The 25,246-nt window shown below is 33.2% G+C and overlaps 1 protein-coding gene and 1 long non-coding RNA gene across 2 annotated transcripts; one reads left to right on the top strand and one right to left on the bottom strand.

The window, feature by feature from the left end:
- The first annotated feature begins 282 nt into the window (after positions 1-282).
- On the top strand, positions 283-2,342 carry LOC119190782. The gene is made up of 2 exons (XR_005113097.1): positions 283-420; positions 773-2,342. It is a non-coding gene; the product is annotated as an uncharacterized LOC119190782 (long non-coding RNA).
- Positions 2,343-3,955: 1,613 nt separating this feature from the next.
- LOC115444676 (carboxypeptidase N subunit 2) lies at positions 3,956-24,936 on the bottom strand. The gene is made up of 8 exons (XM_030170544.2): positions 24,839-24,936; positions 12,032-12,196; positions 10,788-10,938; positions 8,157-8,300; positions 6,861-7,317; positions 6,526-6,785; positions 5,291-5,416; positions 3,956-4,325 (listed from the first exon to the last, which is right to left on the bottom strand). Exons 1-8 carry the CDS (start codon positions 24,882-24,884, stop codon positions 4,073-4,075), a joined length of 1,602 nt encoding a protein of 533 aa, XP_030026404.1. The 5' UTR covers positions 24,885-24,936; the 3' UTR covers positions 3,956-4,072.
- Positions 24,937-25,246: the final 310 nt, after the last annotated feature.

Genomic DNA, 25,246 nt, shown 5'->3' with positions numbered 1-25,246 from the left:
TTTACAGATGTCAACTTATTAGAGCTTATTTCAAGGTTCAAAATACATATTATAAAATCTCTAAAGTCTCCCTGAGTTTTGAAGTTTATTTTAAGAAATTAAACCTTCTGAATTGAGTAATGTCACAGAATTTATAGCACCCGCATATATTCACAACGCAACCGCGGGAAATGAATCAAACTTATGAAATCAGTTTAAACTCCCTGGTAGCTCACTAAATTACGCTTACAATGTGGATATGACTTTATACGAAGTGGCAGGGACTTTTTTAGATTAAAGGGATTTAAATAAATCATTCGAACGATATCATTGTTTATTAATTTATTTACGTACACTATGCACGACACTTAACGTGCATGATTCAGTGCACAATTCATTTTCAGCAGCCGCATTGAAAGATAATCTTTAATCATTAGAAAGGTACAGTCCAACTTAATTATATATCGCCAATCTTTTTATTAATGTTAGCACCAATTCTTCTACACCAGCTAGGGGTTTATTATAGCGTAGGCTGTAGACCAGCAAATAAGGCAAGTGGTTCTCCTGATGTTCGGCGATATCAGATACCTACATACGTCATTCCTGATAAATCCAATCTTTAAAAAATGATAACGTATTAGGAAGATACCTATAGGATTTTTTTGGGTCTTCAGAAATGTTTCCATACAAATCATACATTGGTTTTCTATGAGGTGAGGTACCTTAGTAGGTAAAAAGGTAGGGTCTCATCGCCCCGGCTCATTAATCTAAAGTTTTTTTTTTTTGGTTACAGACCTCACAGTTAACACCGGGGGAAACCTGCGAATGGGATACTGGAACCTCCAGCTCAGCGCCTGCTGGGGACCTGGAGGAATGTTGGAAGAAGATAGCTGGAAAGGAAGTGTTGGGGAAGGAGAAGGGACCATCTTAGGATGAGCGGAGGGGAGAGGGCCAGGGAATGTTGGCGAGCCCTTATACGCCTCAATCTGAATTTGGCAACCAAGAGGTATACACATTCCACTATGTGCCTAGGACCGCGGCACAATATCCTCCATGCAGGGGCGTACATTCGGTGTGGAGACCGAGTGCCCAAGAATTACGTCAGTGGGCACTTGAAGTCAATTAGGTACCTCTCCCTATAGATACTATTACTTTAAAAATAATAATCATATCAACCCTGTATTATTTACTGTCCTCCTGCTGCGCACGAGCCTCTTCAACTACTGAAAGCAATTAGGCCTTAGTCCACGCTGGGCTAGCGCGAATTCACATATCCTCAAAATTCCTATAGAGAACTTCTCAGGTCAACAGGTTTCCCCGCGATGTTTTCTTTCACAAAGAAGAACAAGATAATTAACAAAGAATACACATATCACTTTAGAAAATTCATTGTCCCAGCAGTTCATTCCACATTCAATTAGGCTATCGCCGCTTCATTCCTCTACCACTTTACTTCATCGTTTTTTATACAGTATTGTAAAGTTGACTTTACCTTTACTTCTGCTGTGTAAATCTTTGAATTTATTTATCAATACGTTGGTCATAAATTTTTATTGTGGTATTCGTATAACAGGATTCATTACATATCGTTATCAATACAAAACGTATTAAGAATGCGTCATTTAATTAGCATCGACAGTCTGTCATTGCTTGTATATGTCGAATTATAATATTATGTATATACAATATTAGCTGAAGCTATATTGCTTTAACTTTACGTGCATGATAGGTGCAGATAAAAGGTTTATTTCGGCTACAAATTACACGCAGTATATCTTTGAATATATATAGACAACAAACAAGTACACATCCATTTGTGAAATGCTGTAGCCGCAATTAGGCTCCAACCCAGCAATATTCATTGCTCCAAGAAGTAAAGTGCTGGAAATTCAGTTGGTACCTAGTATACAGGCCTTAATAAATATTTATCTACCCCAAGTGTCATGCTTAAACATGAAATATAAAGAAAACAAGAGTATATAAAGTGCATTTTCATCTAAGACTAAAATGCAAACAAAACAAACGCATACAATAAAATCAGCCCTGTGTTATATACTGTACCACTGCTGGGCACGGGCCTCTTCATACTTTGCCGGGTTCGGAAAATTTCACCTATCGCCACTGGTTTATACCTATTATTTAAATAGGTTGAATCATAATTTTAAATGACATTTTCTAACACTTGATAATATAGAGTTGATGAGAAATTTATGTTTCACTTTATTCAATCATTTGACTTTCAAATACATTCTGAATATAATCAACAAACACCGACACAAACTTTGCGATGCCGTGATCGTACTTTAACTAAAATCAATGTAAAATCTATAGTTAGGTCTAATAAAATCTATTTTTGAAACAGACGAGATATTGGGGTATTTTTTTTATTTCTATATTTAAAAAATGTATCAATTCTTAAAGAATGCTATCTATAAGTTATAAAAAATCTGTTGATATGAGTTCTTAATTAGTACCGATCGATACAATCATTATTAGATATAGGAAGCTACGTATGAGTATATCGGCACGGAAAGCATCAGGGAGTTCATTCTATTTTCTTTATTTTACTCTCTATCTTTATTTATTAACATGTTGGCTTTCCGTAGGTAATATGAGCAAGAAAACACTCTTCACTGGATGTACAATTAAATTAAATTAATTAACTCTTAAGCTTCTCCTTGTATAAAACGATATAAAAGTAACGAGTTCAGGACTCCAGTCCATGTACTTCTACCATACCACTATAACAATCGATTTCAGTGTGCATTTCCACAATACAATTACTTCACTGTCGTTCCAATACATTCTCCTGTTATATGATTTTTCCAAAGCATTCCATATTCAAACTGAAATTAAATCAACCACAACAACGTACGATTGCAATTAAACACATTAATACTCTTTGCATATCATAATATAAACCGTTATCAATGAAAAGGCACAATCATATCCTTGATGGTTACCATCAGCTGCTCAACATGATGGTGATTAGAACTCGCACGAGCCGTACTTGCGGTTCTATTACGAGATGATAAACAATGTTACAAATTGTAATGGCAATAATAAACACGATCGCCAGCAAGTATAACTATATTATGTATTCTTCATTAAAAAAATAATAGATGTCGTTCGCGGCTTTACCCAGTTGAAAAGCCTATCGCTACCAAAGTTAAATACTACGACGCTTGTTATCCATTTAAAAAATCATTTTTTACCATGGGGGCAAATTACCGGAATAAAAAGTAGCATTGTGGTATCCTGGACATATTCTACGCGAGTGCCAAATTCATCTATATCCATTCAGCTGTTTCTGTGTTTACTTGTAACAAACATCCAAGTATTTTCACGAACTTTCGCATGTACGTTAAAAAGAGATAATATCATTACGATAACATTATCTATATCTTTAATTACCTACCGAAATATTATAGTCCTAAATCTCTTAATTTTAAATTCAACAAATTAATTAGTGATAACATTCATAACGATTGATTTTTGTTGTGTTTAATATTCGAATTCGGTTCTCGAAATTTATAATAATAAGGGCATGTTCACAAGTTCCAAGTAAATTTTATTTGACAAATATCGTATTATATAGTCGTAGTACTCATTTATAACCATTTATTTGGGAGCATAGATTAGACTTATGATTAGACAATGATTATTTGTTAAGAGTAAACGAACATTTACACATCGCAAAGCTTTGTACAGTCGATTAAATATAGAAACAGATAAGTATAACCTTACATTCAAAGCTGCATGAGAGAATATCGTCTTAAATTACACATCATCCTAAAATAGTTATATGGTAATCTATATAATAAAAAGTGAAGAAAAAACATTTGTAACCCTTTGGCACATTGCGCGCACGCGTGTGCGATTTTGCATAATTAAAATGCAGAAGACCCTCAATATTGTTCAAACTTATTTTAATGATGAAAATCCCTCTCAGTAGTAGAGGAGGCCTGTGCCCAGCAGTGGAATGTATATTATAATACAGGGCTGATATTATTATTATTATATTATTTTAATGAATTGCAGTCCCTTTAGTCCGCCAGGCGACCGTTAGTAGGAATAGATTAATATGTGACATTTAATGCCACGTGTCGATAGTGGTGACGTCATGGTTCTGTTCCATACTGTCTTGTGGTTTTCTATTCACCGACACGTTTAGGGCTAAGAGCTGTTGTATTGGCAAGCGTGGTGATAGGTTCACCATACTGGCCCACTGTCCGGCGCAGAGTTCGGGGAACTTCAACTTCTTCAGAAAATGACCCTCGAGATACCATGGAGACACACACGTCGGAGAATAATCCCATATTTTCATTTCGTTAAGACGAACCCATCTGAAAGATAAAACAGACTCGGTATAATATGCTGTATTATATGCATGATGCTGGATTAAATGCATTTACATATTTTGGCCATTTTCGCCGGTTTTTGTGCATATAGTGCCTAAAATCATGTGCATATTTTTTGCTATATTTACTGATACTATTTCAATACTTTTTATAAGGATAACTAAAAATATAAACAAGACTTATTTTATGAAAATATAATGCGGGATATTATGTGTAGGAGGAGCTGAGGGTCTTTTTTTTAGGTTACCATTCTGTTAAACAAAAAAAACATGTAACGTAATATAATATATTGGTTACAATCGGTTGCTCCAGCAAATTGCTGATTTTAAGTAAAAATACTCATTAATTAGTTTCTTTTGATTGGTTGATATTGCATATTTAAATCTGTTTCATGTAAATCTTGTGCATATTTCGGGCTCATTAAGTTGCATATAATCCCATAGCCAGTTATGAGGTTTGCATCGCACGCTATGCCATTATTTGTTTAAAGTATTCATGTTAGGACAGAAAACCTTTGTGAAACATTGTTGTAATAACTAAGTAGAGTGAATAAATATGTTTACACGAATCACTATTTATTTAACAGAAGCATTCATCCGACGAAGACAAAGAAGATATTTGTTTTATACTTTACATTTAGTGCCTTGTAATCTACGTGATTGTTTCCACACAACGTTTTTAAACTAATATAATTTATTGGATTTTAATATAATTTATCCCGATTCCCAATCCATTACGAACTTTCCACTGAAAGTGTTATGTAACTTTGAATCAACTTTTAGTAATATTTAATATTATTGACACTCCTCGAACTTTGTTCTAATGGATTGAACTTAATTTAGGTAAATATAATATACCGTAACTGGAACAAAATAAAGTTTTGAAAGTAGTCGAAACTCGTGCCGTTGAAATACGTACAGAGGGTGTGAAACAATTATGAAGTATCTTACGCAGAGATGTAGAGGGCGTGACAGTCGCAATGCCACGGATTGCCTGACAGTTTGACGACGGCCAACTTCGGCATATAATCCAACGTGCGCGATGGGAGCGATGGAAACATGTTATTATCTAGGTATCTGAAATCATCAGATTATCATTAGTAATCTTGAGTAAAAATTACAGTGTGCTTAGAATATGGTAAAAACGACATTTCACCGTTTAGTTTCATTAAGATTGATTGAGAGACTAACGCGACTGACGCATTGGTGTCTCGATCAATCACAAATATCAAAATTAAACGACACCGTATTACGTGTAAATTTTCTGGGATATTTAAGGGGGCTGATTTGCTTCTTAACATTGAAGGTAGAAATATAAAAGTAAGTATCTTAAAGAAAATAAGAGCTGAGAAGATTTTATTAAGAAAATCAGATTTTATTTTTGGCCATCAAAAGCATATTAAATTCTTATAGAAATTAGATATTACTTTTTAAGCTTCCGTATCGCAAAAGAAACCCTTTTAAGATTACTTTGTTGTTCGCCTGTTTGTCTGTCAAGACTCTTTATCAAGACTTTATGTCAAAAACTCAGGTCTACGTCCACGAAACAGTTGAAAGATCAACTGTGAACAAATTTAAATTGCTAGTCACCGCGAGCAAAAAATTAAATTATTTATGTCGTATATTTTGCGATTTCACAATGGTATCAAAACCTTTATAGCACACACCTTTATACCCTAATTCTAGGTCCACAGGAAGTTCCTACCCTACTTCCTGTTGACGTAGAATTATGAAAATTGGTAATCAGCTATAGAGCACATTATGTAAACAAAAAGAAATTGAAAACCGTAAATGTGTACTTTAATAACATAAATAAGGTAGTTTGTACGGAATTGTCTTGTCGCAAGTCCAACTGGTGCTGGTCCGGTTTTATTTCCAATTTTGTGAATGGCCCTGGCCGGGGCGATTTGATTTCGACGGTATCATTGTCACTCAGAAAAAGTCGTGCTATAATATAAAAGCTTTGTTATTTTGTTCGTGGACAGTTTTTCTTTACCAGAAATTAAAAATGCTCTTCCATTATTTATATTTCGGCATTATACTATTTTGTTTGCTTTCATTAAAGGTGATGATAATTTTCTACCTACGTGCTCGTTTACCGGCGTTCGTTTTGTAACAAGTCATTTAAAATTCAATTTGATTTCGAAAATATAACTAATTACTACATAAAAAAAAACAATACTTACAGTGTTGTCAAGTTTTTAAGCGTAGAGAAGGCTTTGAAATGAACTTCATATAATTTATTCTCTGACAATAGTAACGAAGTCAAATTCTCCAAGCCAAGAAATACAGTGACATTAAGAAAACGGAGTTTGTTTCTAGATAAATCTAATTTCTCCAAGCTTGAACAATTTGAAAATGTGTGATCGGGGAGCTGTGATAACGAATTTTCTTTTAAGTCCAAATTACGGAGCAGCGTCAGATATTCAAATTCAACGCCCGTCAACTGAAACGTTCGTAACGTGCTAAGTCAAGTATGATATGAGAAAATATATATTTTGCGTTAATTATTTACACTCACACTTAACAAATTGTTATGAGACAAATCCAAGAACGTGAGACAATGAAGATTACGAAACAGGTGAGGCGGAATGTGTTGTAACTTGTTATGATCAAATAATAATGTTTCCATAGAAACTAAGTCCTCGAAAGCGTTCTCGCTTATGTTACGTATTTGATTGTCGGATAACTTTAATATTTGGAGTGTTTTCAATGAAAACGTCCCATTTTCAATTCTTTGTATTTTATTTCTAGATAGATCCAATATTTGCAATGAATCCAATCCTATGAAGCTGTCTGATGGAACATACATAACGTGATTGTTGGATACGTCAATAGTCTCCAAATAAGAGTTGTTTGCGAACAACCTTTCTGGCAGAGTGTATAAATAATTATTCGACAAGTCGACGTGAAAAAGTTTCTTCGTTGTACTGAACGCTCCGCTATCAATTTCTTCCAGGTAATTTCTTTGTAGTCGCCTGCGATAAAAGTTGTATAAGTAAGTGATTATTAGTTGTTTGGAATTTTAAATTAGGACTTGAGTGCTATAATTGACAAAATATAACAATTTTTAGGGCGCCAATTAGATTGAATCAACAATGTTTTTTGTTATTAAAATAGAATAATTTTAACTTTTTATACGTAAGCACTAAGTCTTAAGTGGAAAATCACAGCACACATTGGAGATATTCGGATCATATTTTGATAACACACACCCAGTATATCCGTAATTATTTTCACGACTAACAAGATCTCCTAAAATGTCTAGAAAATGTTTAGGATATAACTAGTTCGGAAATTTGTAATTTCACCCAACTCTATTTACTCAGGCGCCTTTTATAATAAAAAACAAACTAGTGATTTAATATCGTCATGCGTACATTATCGTTATTATGCGTATAGTCAATTAAAGAAACTATTGACTTTCAACCCATAAATTAGTAGGTAACCCATAATCCGATATCTGATACACCACATATCGGATTTATAGTTCATTATTAAGAGAAAAAACTATCAGTAGAATTTAATGAAACTTTTATCCTAGACTGCTGGAGTATATCTCAAAAAAATATAAGTACTCAAAGTTATGGGTTTTACTAAATATTTTTACGTAATTTTCTGTCTCAGCTTTTTTTTTGCGTTTATCTAAATAAATTTATTCTCTCAAATTATATAGACAATTTATGTATTAAGAAAAACAAAAAAAAAAAACAATTGAAACAGAAAAATCATGACAATACTTCGTAAAAACTATTTCAAATAGTGAAGTTTAGAATACCAGTGTAAATATAAGTATATCCGCTTGGTAACTACTTACAGTATTCTCAAATTAATAAGTGAGTCGAATATTCCAGCTGGGAGATATTCAACGTGGTTGTCAAACATGTCCAGCTCGGCGAGCGAGCGCATGCCCTTGAACGTAGTCTTATGCAATGTCCTCAATTTGTTAGTGCCCAGATCGCTGAAAATTTCAAACAGTGATTCGCTTTCTACGTAGAAACTTATTCTAGATGGCGCTGCTTTGTAAAGCGCATTTGTACTACAAATAAAATGACGGGATTTCGCTGGAAAAGAATTCTTACGGAATCTTTTGCTTAGTTTTACACTTATTACTGAGAAACCTATATTGTGATATTGGATTGGAAAACAAAAATATTGCTATATTTATGCCAGTATAGATACAGATATATTGCATTATAAGTGGTTTTATATAGAATGCAATACAGACCTAAGGAGGGTACGATTTTAATATTACCACGGTATCATATCCATTTGAGATAATCAAATTATTCAACACTCCTCTCACGATTTAATTTTACACTGCTCTAACTTCACAAATAATATTCACAAATATATTTTATCCTCAAAATAAACTAGGGAATTAAAACGCGTAGCGTGTACAAAGTGCCAAGACACTGCAATAAATAAAAACAGCTGAACCGGAGGTGGGAGACTAAGTATATAAGGTGACAAACTACTTCTGCCCGTACGTTTATTGGATACGTACTGAATATGTATAAAAACACGTAGAAGGGAGAAAAAAATAATTAAATGGATTACGATAGACGACAATACATGTTCAATCTGGCACCAGCTCCATCTTCATAAAATGATTGATGTACGATTGAATGGATAATTTTGGATTGATTGATTCGTTGTTCCATGTTCAGCAGTTGAGTATATTTGGCTGATAACGATCATTTGTAGAATCTATTTGTAATAATATCTTGGCCCAAGAAGATGGTGGGCGCTTGGGACTACGTTCCGTGGGACGGAGTTAAGCTGGTTGGTTGTTTGAACTTGGCACAAGGTTACGGAACTGATCATTTCGCACATTTTGGTGCCCCCGGGATGGACGGTAGCGTGGAAGGTAGGTCTCATGCTGTGATTGACGCCGAAGAGGGCCATCGCGGAGTTTTAGTTGGTATGCCGTGCGTTGTAAATAGGTTAGGGACTCGTCTCGGCGGTCGCCCGAAAGTCAACATCAAATTCGAACGGCGCAACGCCGGGTCGTAAGGCACGGTGACCCCAACATAACCGCTCAGTCGTCCCCCACGAAGGCTGGGCGGTAGTCACAAGGCACTTTCTCCGCGAAAACAAAAAAAAAATAGTTACGGAACTGATGCCCGTTAGAACATGTAATGTTTACTTAGAAAAAGATACAGAGATCATGGCTTAAATACACATGTCCGCTGCTAGCCTTCAAAACGCGATGGGATTGGTTTTCCTCCTGTAACTAATAACGTCGGTTCTATTAAGCTTGTTCAACTCTCAACTTGGCGGAGGCTTTAACCATTTTCAAGCATGAATCGTTATGTTATTACAATATAACATTTTTTTTTCTGAGATATTGTTAATAAGTATAGACTTACATACACACATACTTACATAGGTATTTATTATTTTTCCGCTTTAAAATTTTATTTTATATGATGTAGTACTTTGTTTTTATTGTATTTAGGATTACCCTTTTGTTTTAGAATTCTAAACTGGCTGTATTAACTTTATGAAATTAATGATCACCTCAATTATTTCATAAGTAGGATGAATAGGTTGATAAACCTATTTTCGAGTAAGCTACATTTATAAGAGGTCTTTCTAAAGACATCGCTTTTGTAAATATTTTTCTTTAAAAGAATACCTTTTTCTATTGTTATACGTTGTCACAGAAGTTTTCTAAAGTTTGTTAATATTTAAAATAGCCAGAGTCGACAGGAAAGTTACAGATTTAAATTAAATGTCATTTTCTGATGTAGTAACTACTGGACCTCTGGCAATGAATGATATTATTGTCAGATATTATGTATTGCCAGAGGTCCAGTAGTAGCAGTAGTAGTAGTAGTAGTTCTCTTGCATCGGTCATGTTATAATAAAACAAAACACTTTATATCCCTAAGTATTTGATTTGATACTATTATTATAAAAAACAGAAGACTATCACGTGACTGTTAATTTATACTCGCAACGTTTTAAGATTTTATTGCGTGGTACACGTAGTACCTAATTCCATGTTTTACATATTTTACTTTTAATCGACTCCTTTATATGTCAAATAGCAAGTGTACATATATAATTTATAGCAAAGCACTTGGCAATACAATAAAAAATACATAGGTGTGTTTTTAGCCGAATGTAATATTCCATAGGTATGAATTAAATTGCCCGTTACATTATAATTTATCCCGGTAACCTATATTTTCAAATCTCGGTACCTGCGCTTCCACCTCACAAATGAGGTGTTCATTAGTTTCCAATATTCGCGAAAATATAAGTAATCATTATAGTTTCGAATGTGCTCTAACAAACAGAAAAGAATTCTAAAAATCACTGGTTTGTGTTCTATTACTTCTTTAGTAATTCCCTATTTTATTACTTTTCGTTCAATACAAAGACACAACGGATTTTGCTCTTATATTATATGTATAGGTAACGTATAGTAAGTGCTTACATAGTCAGTAGATCGGCAGGAACGACGAGGTCGGTAGTAAGAGATGTTAAGCCAGCCCTCCAGCAGTTAAGTGACCGGCGCGTCGCGTCGCATCGGCATGGACTCTTCGCACATTGCCGCCAGCGAGATTGACTAAAGCTTATTGTCCATGCTGGAATTAAATATAGGAAATAATATGACATCATACTATATACACAACATAAGTGTTCTACAAACTATGTTTTGAAAACTTTCTAATTATGTTCATTAGAATATTTTAAATGTGATATAATAACTATTGTAATTAAATTAATTTTTTCCCCAACGCTTTAGCCATCAACCATCATTAACAGTTCTATTTTTCCATGTATTAAAATGATTACGCTAACACTGCAGAAATTTTACATTACCTAGCTAATAATAGAGCCTCCCAGAAGCCTATTGCGGTACAGATGCCTCGAGTTATTTCAGCTTGTATAGATTTAAATGTTTAGTAGTTTATTTTAGGTTCTACTTGCGATTCGAGAGCGAGAGGAGTAGTTCCTAAAATTGCACATGCAATCTCCTTAGGTTTATATATATACGAGTAGTTTTAAATAACCAAAAAATCTTGTCTATAAGTAGCATTTACTGAACAGATTGATGAAATAAAAAAAGGATATATGAAATCGGAAATATCTAAAAAAATACGGCGTATAGTTGGTCAAACACGCACATTGATAAATTATTTCATGACATCTTCGCGATTCACTTATTTATAAAATATAATTTGCATCCTATTAATCTGTACATACGCTTATTTCCAGTTTGGAATGTTTTGACATGAAATAACTTAGGGATAATTGAATAAAATTAATTCTCTCAACATAATAATAATATATCGTGTCCACATTTGCCATGATTTTGGAAAATTAAAACACACTCACTTATATGCGGCGATAGTCTAGTTGGTTGTAGAACGGACTGTCGAGACGAATATCCGCAGTTTCAAAAGCCAAGGGCACACACCTCTGACTTTTCTAAAATTATGTGTGTATTCTTTGTGAATTAACGCTTGCTTTAACGGTGAAGGAGAACATCGCGAGGAAACCTGCAAACCTGATAACTTCTCTATAGGAATTTCGAAGGTGTGTGAAGTCTACCAATCCGCACTAGGCCAGCGTGGTGGACTAAGGCCTAATCCCTCTCAGTAGCAGAAGAGGCTCGTGCCTAACAGTGGGCAGCTGATATTATTATGTATAAAATTCACTCGTGTATAGATTTACCTGGCTGTTCAATAGCTCTAAGTCGTCTATCCAGTTGACGCCAATGTATGTCTGCGGTGCAAGGGCTCGAATTTGACGGTGGCATAGCCTTGTTGTGACTTTGAGTTAATATTTCGAACACTTCGCAGGCGTCTAGAGTGCATTGTGTTTCTGCAGTCTGAAATACTATTCAATAGCACTGAGCATTATTCACTACGTTTATTTTCTAATAGGATTTGCTTTCGGCCGGACGTAACTAGAGAGAGTTTACCTCATGCATGTGGCTTGTAGTAAACTAAGTTAAATGCGATTTTGATATGCTTGAACTATTGCTTCGATTTTATATTTGGGAAGGTAGAAATAATGGTCATAATTATTATAAAAAGAAATAGAAGAGTGTGTTTATATTATGTAGAAGAATGACAGATTAAAGATTATTTCAAACGAATCACTTTAAAACACAATATTGTCTACGTATACCCGTAAAAGTAAGGAAATATGGAATATAATTTGCCGGTTTTAAAAAGTTACCTACTATTGGCAGAATCTACCTACTTCAGTAGAACAAAAAAAGACATTGCGCCCAAAGTAATTGCTCTAGTATGTTAATATAGGCATTATAGTTTCCAGAATGCGTCAGCACTGCGTTTTTATGAAAGTTTTTAAAAAAAATATGTCCTAGATTAATACCAACAAATCGCAAAAATAATTAGTACGTATTTTTACAAATAATATTTTTATATACTCGTAATTCAATGGTTCTATATGACTGTAACCCTTAACCCGTCTTTCTGTCGGGTCCAAAACTATTTCTTAGGAGCGTGTAGAAGTGTTAAGTAGAAATTTAATTCAAATATTCAGGTACACGGTCTCCTCCTACATTGAAAAAAATCAAACTCAAAAATAAATGCAGATCATAAGATACTATGAGTGTTTATGACGCATATTTTGCGATTTCACAAATAAATAAAAACCTAGAGTGTACTTCCCAGTGAATTAAAATCATGATTGTTAACGATTTGAAGAAGTAATGTCTTACAGCAAATGTGAAAGAAAATATCTGAAAACCATAAATATGTACTTAAAAAAAAAAAAAATATTATAATGTAAAAAACTGCGATAAATCCGAAAAAAGAATTTTATTTTAATGTCTAACATTCGCGTAAACTTAATTTTTTTATGCACTTTAATAAAAAAAGGAAGTTTGTACGGAATCCTCAGTACGATGTTCGTCGCAAATCCGATTTCACTAGTGCATATTTACCCATCCACGTCTGAATACCGACGAAAGGGAGAAATTTATATTATGGAATATTTGTAATAATTGTTAAAGTTTACACACAAGATACAATATTATATAAAAGCAAGACAAAAGTAGCTTGAAATTTGTGTTGTTTAATTTTATTAATAAAGTTCGATGGAGTTATGTTATTTTCTGGATTTACACGTGTATACATATTCTAAGACTTAATGTTCTTAAATGGCCTAGGTTATGTATGATATGTAACCATAAGCTAAAGGTACAAAACAAAAGTAATTTTCCCCAAGAGAACAGAAAAGTGTATAATTGATTTTAACTTATCTTTGTTTGAGAAATATCTATATCAATAAAGAAAAAAAAAATGAAATATGTTGTGCCAAAGGGGTTCTCTTTCCTTTCGAAAATTTTCATTGCATGCGCTGAATAAAGGGTTAAAGTTTCATAATAATCATATATAACAGAATTCTTCGTCTTTCAAATTGGTTAAAATATAGACAGTTATTATACTTGAATAATATTATAAAACAAAGTACCCTGCAGCATCTGTCTGTCTGTCTGAACGCGATAAACTCAAAAACTACGTTATGGATTTAGATGAAATTTGGCATGAAGCTAGTTTGAAACCGTGGGTAGGATATAAGCTATCTATCCCCGAGAAAATGTATAGCGCGACTTTTATCCCGAAAAACTCTATTAGGACGTGAAGCCGGGGGCAAAAGCTAGTTAGTTATAATCTGCCGTCGCAATGTGCTCATTAATAAAATTGAATTAAAAACAACAGCACATAAAAAGTGAAAAAAATTAATACGCGTGAAAATATCATAATTATGTTTGGACGGATTTAGTGGGATTTTGCAAAGCCTTTATTTAAATCCCCTGTAATCTACGTTCCGGAAAGTTTTGGACTTATATTGAATTAATTTTTACACCATTTTATCTCATACTTTGGCGTCTTTTTGCTTTCGCCGTTTTCTCGCATTTTAATATAGTATATTTTAGCAGAACGTCCTACATATTATAGGCGCGTTAAACACGGAGACACTTGGTCCGTTCTTTATGTCAGGCGACAAAATTCTAGAGGTATTTTTCTATAATAACTTCCATTGGGTTGGCTCCTGAGAGAGAGATTAAGTCAGCAATATTTTTAAGGCAAAACGTAACTGTAACAGAGTTACGACAAAAGATATGTTGAAGTAATTAAAAAAGGAATAAAAAAGGAAGGCACACAAAACAACCACAAAAAATAGAAATTTGCAAACTTTCTTCGCCCTTGTGTCAAAGTTTCTGAAAACGAATTTGAGCTCAGACAAGACGGCGGAGAACTGCTGCAGAATTTTAAACTTTACTTATATTGAAATTTTATACGAACAATATTTAATTATCCGTAATCAATTTGCTTTTTAAACTTTAGATAAACTATTTTACAGTTCAATAGTAACTATTATTGCACATGTCAGGAATAGCGGTAACATTTTATGGTTCACTAGTTGTAGCTCGCGGCTCCGCCCGCAAATAAAAACTTATCTGCTACAAATGTTCCTAAAACATTGTAGAAATTCATAGCGATCTTATTTAACGCCAGTGCCATTTATTTGAAAAATCGGGTTAAAAAATCCATTTCCCAAATGAGTAATTTACCGGGATAAAATTATCCTATGAGTTAATCCAAGCCATGTTCTATTTGTGTGCTAAATTTTATCGAAATATGACCAGATGTTTTCTAACAAATATCCAGACATGTAAATATCCGAAAATATTACAAACTTTTGTAATAAGATAACAAGTTTGATTACAATAAAGGACACAAATTGTTTTTATTACATTAAAAGCAGACTGCAGTGTGAAAGATGTAATATGCTCAAAATTAAAAAGTTTTCAACTTTAATTCCAACGATAACTCGTCTCGTTGTGTCGACGATTCACCACTAATCCGTAGTAATACCCGCGCGCGGTTTTTCGTTAGTTCAGCACTAAACTTCATGCTGCGGCTGAATCCGTCGCCTGCTTTTCAGATAGTATCTTAAAAGATAATCGAGGTTTGCAACATTAAATTTGTAGAATGTTACATAAACTACAGGGGGGAAGCTCTCGTGTGTTAGAAATTGGCTGGGTGAGTATTGGACACCACTGCAATGTCTACTTCATGTACGGTGTAATCTAGCACTATTACGTTCCGGTTTGAAGAGGCATCACTGGCCATAATGAGACTTAATGACATATTTCTCAATAAATGTCCGTGTTAATTGTAAGAAAAAGTACCAACAAACGTAAAAAACCACCCTTGACGATTTGTTTATTGAATAGATTATTTAATTAACATTTATTTATAACTTTATGAATTTGTAACGAAGTTGATGAAATAACTTCATAAAAACTTTAAAATAATAAATAGGCCATAAGTTTCATTAAAGTTCATTAATTCGATTATTTTAATTTTCTATCACACTAACTTTAAGCATTTTAGATTTTCTGATATCAAGATAAGTTTTCAAATCAACTAAACTGTGTGCAAGATGAAAAATCACGCTGTCGATATAAATAGGTCGACTCTGTGTAGTACCATTATTTCACTAAAATGAAAAAACGAATGTGCTTAAATTATAGCTCGATGTTAGTGTTAGAGGGTGATGGAGATCATTGACTCCGGTTATAGACCGTAACCAAGCTACGTTAGATTAATTTATCTAGCATAGCAGGGTATTACACATAGTACATAATATATTAATATACATGGTTTGCGGTCTGCACACAAGTATACAAGAATAACTCAGCGATCACTCTCTGCGAGATAAATTAGACTAGGTATTTTTTGATCTGCAACCCGTATTAATATCAGTAGGTCACTTGTTCATTTGCCTAAAATGTAAAATAGGCCGTAAAAATTAAATAGAAAAGGAAAGAAATAGTTTTATAGCTTAGTATCTAATGGTACATATAGTATATATGTATGGTATATATACCCATCTATAGTGTATGTAGTAAGTCAGTATACGAGAAGATAAAACCTTGTATCCCTTTTTACGCACACGGAGAGATTGGGATTTTGAATAATTAAAGTTCATATAGAGAAGTGAAAAATAATCCCAGCTTATCCGTTTTATAAATAAAATGTTATGAGAATTTATTAATGATTCTAAATATTACAAACACTTTTCCATTACTGTTGGTTCCGAGGCGAATTTTGTATGAGCACAGAACAAAGTCCTTTATATATAATATTTGTTACAAATATACTAAATACGTCGGTCCAATTTCGACAAATGGACGACCACTAGTTTTTATAAAGTTTCAGAAGTCGGCAGTATATGCAGCAAGAGTTGAAACAACTTTCTTACTTCGGTTGCGCAGGAACACAGATTTTTAGTCCTAAAAGTACTAACAGTTTTTCAATCAACGTAAATGAGACCGTTATTCTCAGTTTCATAGCAATTTTATGAATACAAAATATTGTTTACTTTCTTATTACTTGGTTGATACACGACGGTGGGCATGAGAAACTTTTTCTGGAATGAAAAGTCGCACTTTGAATTTTACTGGGGGAAAAGTAGCGTATATATGTTTACAGTCATTGTATGGCAAATTTCATCCAAACACGTTCACCTATTTTTGTGTTTACTTCTAAATTTTAACAAACGTACAATATAAAACGTAGTTTCGCAATTTTAATATAAGTATGAGTAAGATAGACGTTGAAAAACTGCCGTGATTTGGAAATCAAGAATTCCCGCATCAGCGCAACCTCTGTCTCACAATTGCAGGTAATTACGCTGGCTGCAATTTCCTATAACCGGGAGATGACGTACTATTATAAAATTTATAGTTCTCAACGAGGGAGGTGACGCATCCTTGTGGACGTTCGAGGCTATGGTGGAAGGGAGGGGAGTAAGGAAGACCCAGAGAAATTTAGTAGCATTGAGATAGCGCAGAAAGATCGTGGGCAGATTACAAAAATATAGTTAAAAAAGGACAAAATGCTTGCTAATAACGCGATAGAGCAAAGTACAACTTTATATCGTTTAATTTTTATTATTGTAGGTATTTTAATCTTTTTTTTTGTCACGTGTACGAAAAACATGGTGGAATCTAGAAAAAAACATATTCTCAAAGTGGGCAGTGAGCAAAATCAGGTTGAGAAACTGTGGTATAGATGAATGGAAGCAACTTTTTAAAATCATAGCCAGTGACGAAATAATAAAAAGGATATATTTAATAGTTTTAAACTGTGTAAGTAAATTGTAATAATGAATTTATTATTAAGACAGGTGTGTTTGTTAGATGTTAAACTTTTTATTTATGACAAAGATCCTGATCTTGATTCTGGGTAGCAGGCCGTTCGGGCTTTAAAAATAATAAATTACAGAACTTTAATGAAATCCTCATATTAATACATACTAATAAGTTACCATATCACAATTTATAATGACACTTAGTGCATAGTTACATAACGTAGGCCTTAAGCAAAATCTTACAAAAAAGTTATGAAGTTGAATAAATTATTTCAATTTATTATATTAATAGAAGTTTTATAGTACAACTTTCGCTTAATACTACCGTAGAATTTTGAGACTTAGAGAAATTTGTTATTGAGTTACCGGAAACCACAAAATAGGCCGCGGAAGAAGCCGCAAACAAAACTGAACTCAATATTTCAATAAAAAAAACTTAACAAAGTAAACTCGCTAACAAATTCATTACAGGCTTACTAAATGTTGTGACTTTTTGACTGCGTAAATATATAGGTCGACTAGCTTCTGCCCGCAGCTTCGCCCGCGTGGATTTCGGGTTTCAAAAATGGAGAAGGTGCTCAATTTGTCGGGATGTTTTTTTAATTTATGGTGGTATGCAGGTGGTCCGATTGTCCGGTCAGGGGTCTGATGATGGGATCCTGGTGAAATCGAAGGAACTTTTAACCATTAAGGTTGCACACGAAATGACGGAAGCTTAAAAAATGGAGTAACTTCTCCCGTTTTCCCAACATTTTCCATCACTGCTATGCTCCTATTAATTGTAGCGTGATGAAAAGTATACTATAACCAGCTCAGGAGTATGAAAAATAATTGTACCAAGTTAAGTTAAAATCCGTCGAGTAGTTTTTGTTTCTATAACGGTTATACAGACAGACAGACAAAAATTTTACTAATTGCATTTTTGGCATCAGTATCGATCCCTAATCACCCCCAGTTATTTTGGAAATATATTTCATGTACAGAATTGACCTCTCTACAGATTTATTATAAGTATAGATATGCAAAAGTAGCTCAAAAATTGTCCATAACGAAAACATGCATTTTAAAGTAAAACAAAAGAAATAATATCGTGAAGCCAACCAAATAACTAATGATATATTAAATTTTGTGACTGTTCAATTTAGTCGGGTCCGCGATATCACTTTTGTTGAGTTTCAGAACGCGACATTACATTATTATATTCTGTGCTCCAACGCACACTGCTTTGATGTTAGGAACACACCTACATTGCTTAGACAACAGTGAACTTTATACAATAGCAATAAAGCTCAAATTGACTCTACGTATTAGTTAGAAAACGTTTGTATGGGAAATAGAAAAATCCTGTTTTGAGGATTTTCCCGGCAATTATTCGAATTTTTCTCACCTTTTAAACCTTCCCTAGACCTCCACGAATAATTCAAGACCAAGATAAGATAAATCCGTTCAGCCGTTCTCGAGTTTTAGCGAGACTAACGAACAGCAATACATTTTTATATATATAGATTACCAAAGCTGGCGGGTACAACATGCGCAAGCTTGTTTAGTTTAGTGAATGAATATACGTCAGTCGCCACGACAACGCATTGCTCACACATCAACAAATGTAAATAAAAATAATTTTAACAAAAAATTAAACCGCCTTCAAAAACCACTCAAAACCAAAAAATAATTTCACATAACAGGTATATACTGGATACCAATTTTGGAGTCGGTGCCTAATTAAAATTGCTAGTTCAACTAGATAAATACATCAACAAATACACGAAGACAATGTGCTGCCAGCGTACAAAATAAGCAAGTCAGATCAGAGGTATATTCATTCGAATAAAAAGAGAATTTTCCTGATTGGTTCATAAATGAGCGAGTTCTCAGGTAAAAAACATACAAAAAAAATCACGTCGAATTGATAACCTCCTTTCTTGAAGTCGGTTAAAATATACAGTGATATTTGTAGACATCAATGTAGCCGGCCCTTCAACTATATTTGTTCTTATATGTGACCGGCAAATTGAACCACTGCACCTGATGGTAACTGGAGTGGAGTCTAATAAAATGTCGACTGACGAGAGATGACTACCCTCGGCAGTCAACACAATTATGCCGGCCTGTTGCAACCGGATATATACAGGCTGATCCCGGAACGCAACACACTTATATTACACCTTGTGTACAGTCGTCGTTACCCGGGCGAATATAAAACCCTAAGTAAAATTGTATTGGTTTGAGTACTGCGAACTTGCCAACTTTTGGTAATCACTTATATCAATATAATATTTTAATAAAAAATCAAAACTAAAACAATAATAGACATTTACTTGATAAGATGACATACAGTAATTCGGAGATTTTGAAATAAACCGAAAATATTCTATATGTTAATTTAAGTCAGTTTAAGCAGATTACAAATAAGCTTGTTTTCCTTTGTGTGTTATATTTAACAAACTTAATTTGACTTTCGTCCGTTCAGTAATTTCGCAGAGTCTATTAAGACGAGATCTTAATACACGTTACGTTATGTCTTTAAGGAAAATACAAAGTGAGTTAAAAACTCTGTACGTATTTTTCAAATTCACATACATGTAATGTGTATGGTATATCATGAATATTTTCTTGTTAATTACTTACTATATATTTTATACGCGTCATCCACCTTACATTTATTTGTGTTTGTAACCTTATAATATATATAATTATGGTTGCAGAAGATAATAATAATATTTATCTGTATACAGGAATATCAATTAAAATAATTAAATGAAACTTGTCAAACAAAACTTATTAGTAATATTAATGTCAATTAAAATTTATAAGCTGTGGGGGACTTCGTCGAGTATTTAGCAGGAGAAACGCCGAAACTAGTTAAAGTTAGTCAGTATAAATATTGTATGCTTTGTTAGATCCGTTGTTTGTGAATTAGGACCGCAGGCTTCTTGTTTGTTTGATAAATGAGGCGTATATTCCTTAATGTAAACTTAGTTCTACACACTCAACTATGAAACCTTATCTAAACTGCGTAATGAAATAGGTTCTCGAGCTATGAAACCAAATTAAGTTAAGAATTTTTGGGTAACATAAGCCTGTTACTATTTGACAGTCTTGCTGTTACAAAGTCTAATTATAACCAAGTATTATTAAGCTTACTTTAGCATTAGTTTGCTACACTTAGCAGTAAACATAAACATACATATATGACATATACATATATATTAAAGAATTTTACTGTTACAAAAAATGGAGAAATAAAATACTAATTGCATTTTATCTTATTTAATTGGAGCATCAGCCATCAAGGTCACTATTGTATATATGCCTCTAAAGGTAAAAAAAAAACAAAAATGATTTCACAAACAGGCTTGTTAAAAGGGGCCTGCTTTCAGCGTGTTTCTGATTCTGAGATCTTTATCAAGTCGTCTATCCACATTGTAGGTTGACATCTGATATTACGCTCACCGCTTATTTAATTATGTAGCATGAATAAATGGAACCCTGATAGAAAATAAAATATAAAATTGTTAAATCTTATTTCATGTCACCATATTTAATTGAATTTTATTATAATCAAAATAATAAACCCTGATAGAGTAAAAAATTGAATCATCAATTTATTTTTATTATTTTATTTTTTCTTACACTTAAATTATTTTATTTTACAATTAAAATTGAGTTTCTGTGTCTTCATAACATATATCGTAGCACTAATTATACCGTGACAAAATGAAGTGGAACTGAATTTTTTTATTATGACGAGCTGTTGAAAAATAAATCCGAGATAAGAAGTAGCATACGTACTTCCCAGGGTCTCTAACTATCTTCATACCAAACTTCATGAAAATCAGTTTATTGATCCAGCCGTGAAGCCTAAAATATTTACTTTTGAATTTATAATATAAGTATATAATTAAAGAATCAGCTATTAGCAGAATAAGTAGCTCTTTTGTACTGTCAATAAAGGTCACGCAACAATAATATTTACACTGGCGAATACACTCGTCTGGTAGCCAGACAAGTTAATAAACGAAGCTTGACCATAGAATATAAAAATTATTACCCATCAATGGACGTTTCCGATGTTTACTGACCTTGGCCGTGGTAAACGCTTTATTTATTACCGGCTAATGTCTCTTTTCTGTTGGTTCAATGTCTGTACCTACAATGCGCGGATTGCTTGATTTGATTGTAATCAATTTTCGATGAAGTTTTTAAGTATTTATTCATTTATTTAAGGATCTCCAACGAAGGATATACGGCATATAGTAAATACAATGTCGTAGCATTTGTACAATTAACAATGTGACGTGCCTCTTCAATTATAGGAGACCACAGCATGCATATTTAAATATTAGTACAGCGGCAAACATAATAATATTTGTTATTAATATTATTCAGATATATAAGTAGAAACTTAAAACAGACAAAAAAGGATAAAACATCGTGATATTAAAATCATATCGTATTTTGAATTAACATAATACATTCGAATTTTTAAAAAAATATAAGTAAACTGAAAAATACCTTGAATTATGTTTTTTATAAAAATATATTTTGTGCTAGTTTTAGATTATGTAGATATTTTTTTTGTTTAGATAAGTAATAAAATTTATTTTTACTTTTATCTTCAAACGTAATACGCTTCTAACATTTCCATCAACAAAAATAAACCCTTCAACAAAAACAAAAGTCTGTAAGATAAATATAGAGCTTTGATGCGAATTTTGTTGGAATTTGAGCTTTTATTTTAATTGATTCCAAATGTCCACTAGATCTAGATGAATGAAAGCTTTGTGTAAATATCACGAACGTTGGTGCAAATGCTTACTTACTAGACAATTTAATTTGTAACATTTCACCTAATTTTACAGTGAGCAGAAAGTGAAAAATTTAATAATTTAAATTATTAATCTACATATTATCAGACATATTATGATTGATTAAATAGAATATGAATTTGTAATAAAACTGTCGGAAAAAACTGGACAAGCGCGAGATGGACTTGTGCACTGAGGGTTCCGAATAAACTAGCTTCTTTTTATTATAATACATAATATTTACGGTTTCAAACTTTGTTCTTGTACTTGTGCCGTAAAAAATTGCTTCTTGCCAAATTTTATGCTTGTAGGATAACAGAAAGTACCCTATAGGTTTCGATCCCCTTGTGAAATCGCAAAACTTGCAACATTAACATTCTTTCATAGCCGAAAAAGACCGTAGCCCGTTTGATATACATCTTAACTTAAAACCTCTACGCTGTCCTGAGAAAAAAATAGAGTCTTGACAGGCACACAGACGGACAAAAAAGTGGTCCGAAAATGGTTCCTTTTCAGGCACGGAACCTAATAAAAGCAAATCTTTTGATATAAAATAATATTTTCAAGCGCAGGTACAGATACGACCTAGAGTGTACTCAAGTTCGCTCCAATAACCATTCGCGTATTTCAGTAGTTATTGACGGTGTGTTGGTGACATTTGGCACAAACAGAACTAGGCCTGAATTAACATACAGATTATTTTTTTCTCACCGACACCTGATATTTCAGAAAAAAATAATATATGTATGTATTTTGCAAATATTTATTGAATACATATATGCTCGTTTTGTGTACTTTGAAACCGATGGCTAGATTAATCTCTAAGTAGATAGTATTTATATAAAAAATTTGCACTAATCGTAGACTCCTATGTTCGATTTTACCTATATTTTTGGGTCTGTATTAAACTTTTCAGATCTTGTTACCGTTAAATGAATGGCAAAGTACAATACGTGTCTGACTTAATAAAACACCCACGTTACACCCAATTACTTAAGCTGCCAAATCTATTTGTTATTAAGATAGAATCCTACAAAAAAATGAAAAAAAAGCTATTGATAATGGAACGCCTTGTAGTATAACTTCGACGAGTGGCTTACCCGTCTATTCATTAAAAATAACTTTGTTTATTATGTAGGCTTATAAAGTTGTAATTATGTTACGAAAAAAGAAGTTATAAAAATAAATTTTATTTTAAAATTACATTTAAATCAATTATATAACTACGGATATTTTCAATTAGGCATAAAATTAGTTTAAAAAGCACAGCGTAAACCAAAGAAGCCAGTTCGGGCTGGTACAAGAGGAAATAAAAAAAGAATGCGTCGTGATCCCCACCAATGAGGATTAAATAGTAGACTTAATGGGGGCAAAATAAACTATATAACCAGTTATTCATAGTGGATTCGGTCGAGTTAATTTAACGAACATACGTGATATTTTTATCTCTAAATAAAAAAAAACACTGATTTTAAATCTTTTAATTATTAAAAAGGTCAATTATTATTCTTATTAAAGTAAAAAATTAGGCATTTACAGTCAATAATTTAGTTTTAATGACGAAGTTTAGTATTAAAATTTTAATCTATGCAATTCAGGCATCATACATGATGGTTAAATTGACGCACATTGAGGTCCTCTATCGACCTGCGTCAGATGGACAGTATCGTGTTACACTCTGTATAATTAATAGCTGAAGTCTTAACAGTCTCGTTAGTAGAGGAGGCCTGGGCTCAACAGGGATAGGCAACCCAATACGTCTATGTCTATTGTTAGAAACTGAAGCGATTTTGATTAAAATAAAAATAACTATCACTGACTACAGGTTCACAAATATTGCACCAAGCAACCGACCGATACGACTGTCAATGACCATCTTATCAGCAGGACCGCTCTTAGTGAAATGCGCTCCAGAGTCCACTGACAGCTTGCATGCTACTTATAGTGATTTGAGCAGTGGACGTCACTCCTTATCTTGAGTAGGGTAGAAATCTATAACTCTATATTAAGTCTTGTCTAGAACTACTGCCAGACACAAAACAGATATATTTCAATCCTTGCCCTTTGCCTAAATTGCAAAATTGAAACGAGTCATAAAGCGTACAAGATCTGCAACTTACTGGTTGGTTCACATTAAATTTAGATAACTCCAAGAATTACATTTTGGCAACGTTAGAACTATTTCAGTTTGAATAATAAAGCCGGGATTCATAACTTACCTGCGCTGCTATTGCGCGGTCCGATCACAAAACGCGGCGAGGGATTGGAATTTTATATGACCATTAAGCCGCCCAGTTAGCTTAGCAGTGTTAATTGACTTAAGCCAATGCGATGGTTAAATTTACATTTATATAAGCAATAAATTATGTGATACACAAATTAATCATAACATACAGCACTCCTTCAGTTTACACCAAACGATAATACCAAATAAATAATATGCGATAAGAAATTCGTGTACTACAGTTTTTTCATTTCAACCGTGAGGCTTACGCGTTTTTTTTTAGTTAAGATTGTTAATAAATTGACCTACCTTGCAAATTACAAAGCACAACAAAAAATAAATGTAGATTTCTCATGTTTATCTTCGAATCAACTTCGTTCAGAATAAGGTTAACACGAATGGCCGTACCTCCGTTTCACTAGTCACTGATTTGTTCATTTAGTTTTATGCAATAGGGATCAAGTAAAACTTTAAGCATCGAAATTAAAATAATTAAATACATAATAAGGAATGTTGAAATGTTAAACCCATTTAAACAGTTAAACACTGGGCAAACTATGTTGTATACACATATTTTCTTAGTGTATCGTTTATGGTTTATCCTATGTATATGTTGTGTAGGGCGTCGATAGCCTAGTTGGTTGTGGAATGGACTGCCGAGACGAATGTCCGCAGGTTCAAATCCCAAGGGCACACATCTCTGACTTTTTAAAAATC

This window comes from Manduca sexta, chromosome 26, assembly GCF_014839805.1.
Source record: "Manduca sexta isolate Smith_Timp_Sample1 chromosome 26, JHU_Msex_v1.0, whole genome shotgun sequence".
In the NCBI taxonomy this organism is placed as follows: Eukaryota; Metazoa; Arthropoda; class Insecta; order Lepidoptera; family Sphingidae; genus Manduca; species Manduca sexta.
The sequence above is the reverse complement of the archived record's forward strand: the minus strand, read 5'-3'. Positions and strand labels throughout refer to the sequence as shown.

Bases quoted from the DNA above. Each gene is read 5' to 3' on its own strand.
- LOC115444676 (XM_030170544.2), bottom strand. From the start codon at position 24,884: ATGAGAAATCTACATTTATTTTTTGTTGTGCTTTGTAATTTGCAAG. The intron at 10,939-12,031 runs GTAAATCTATAC...ATTTAATTCCAG, and splicing joins TAGAGCTATTGAACAGCCAG to CATGGACAATAAGCTTTAGT. The intron at 4,326-5,290 runs GTAAGATACTTC...TTTATCTTTCAG, and splicing joins CACGCCCTCTACATCTCTGC to ATGGGTTCGTCTTAACGAAA.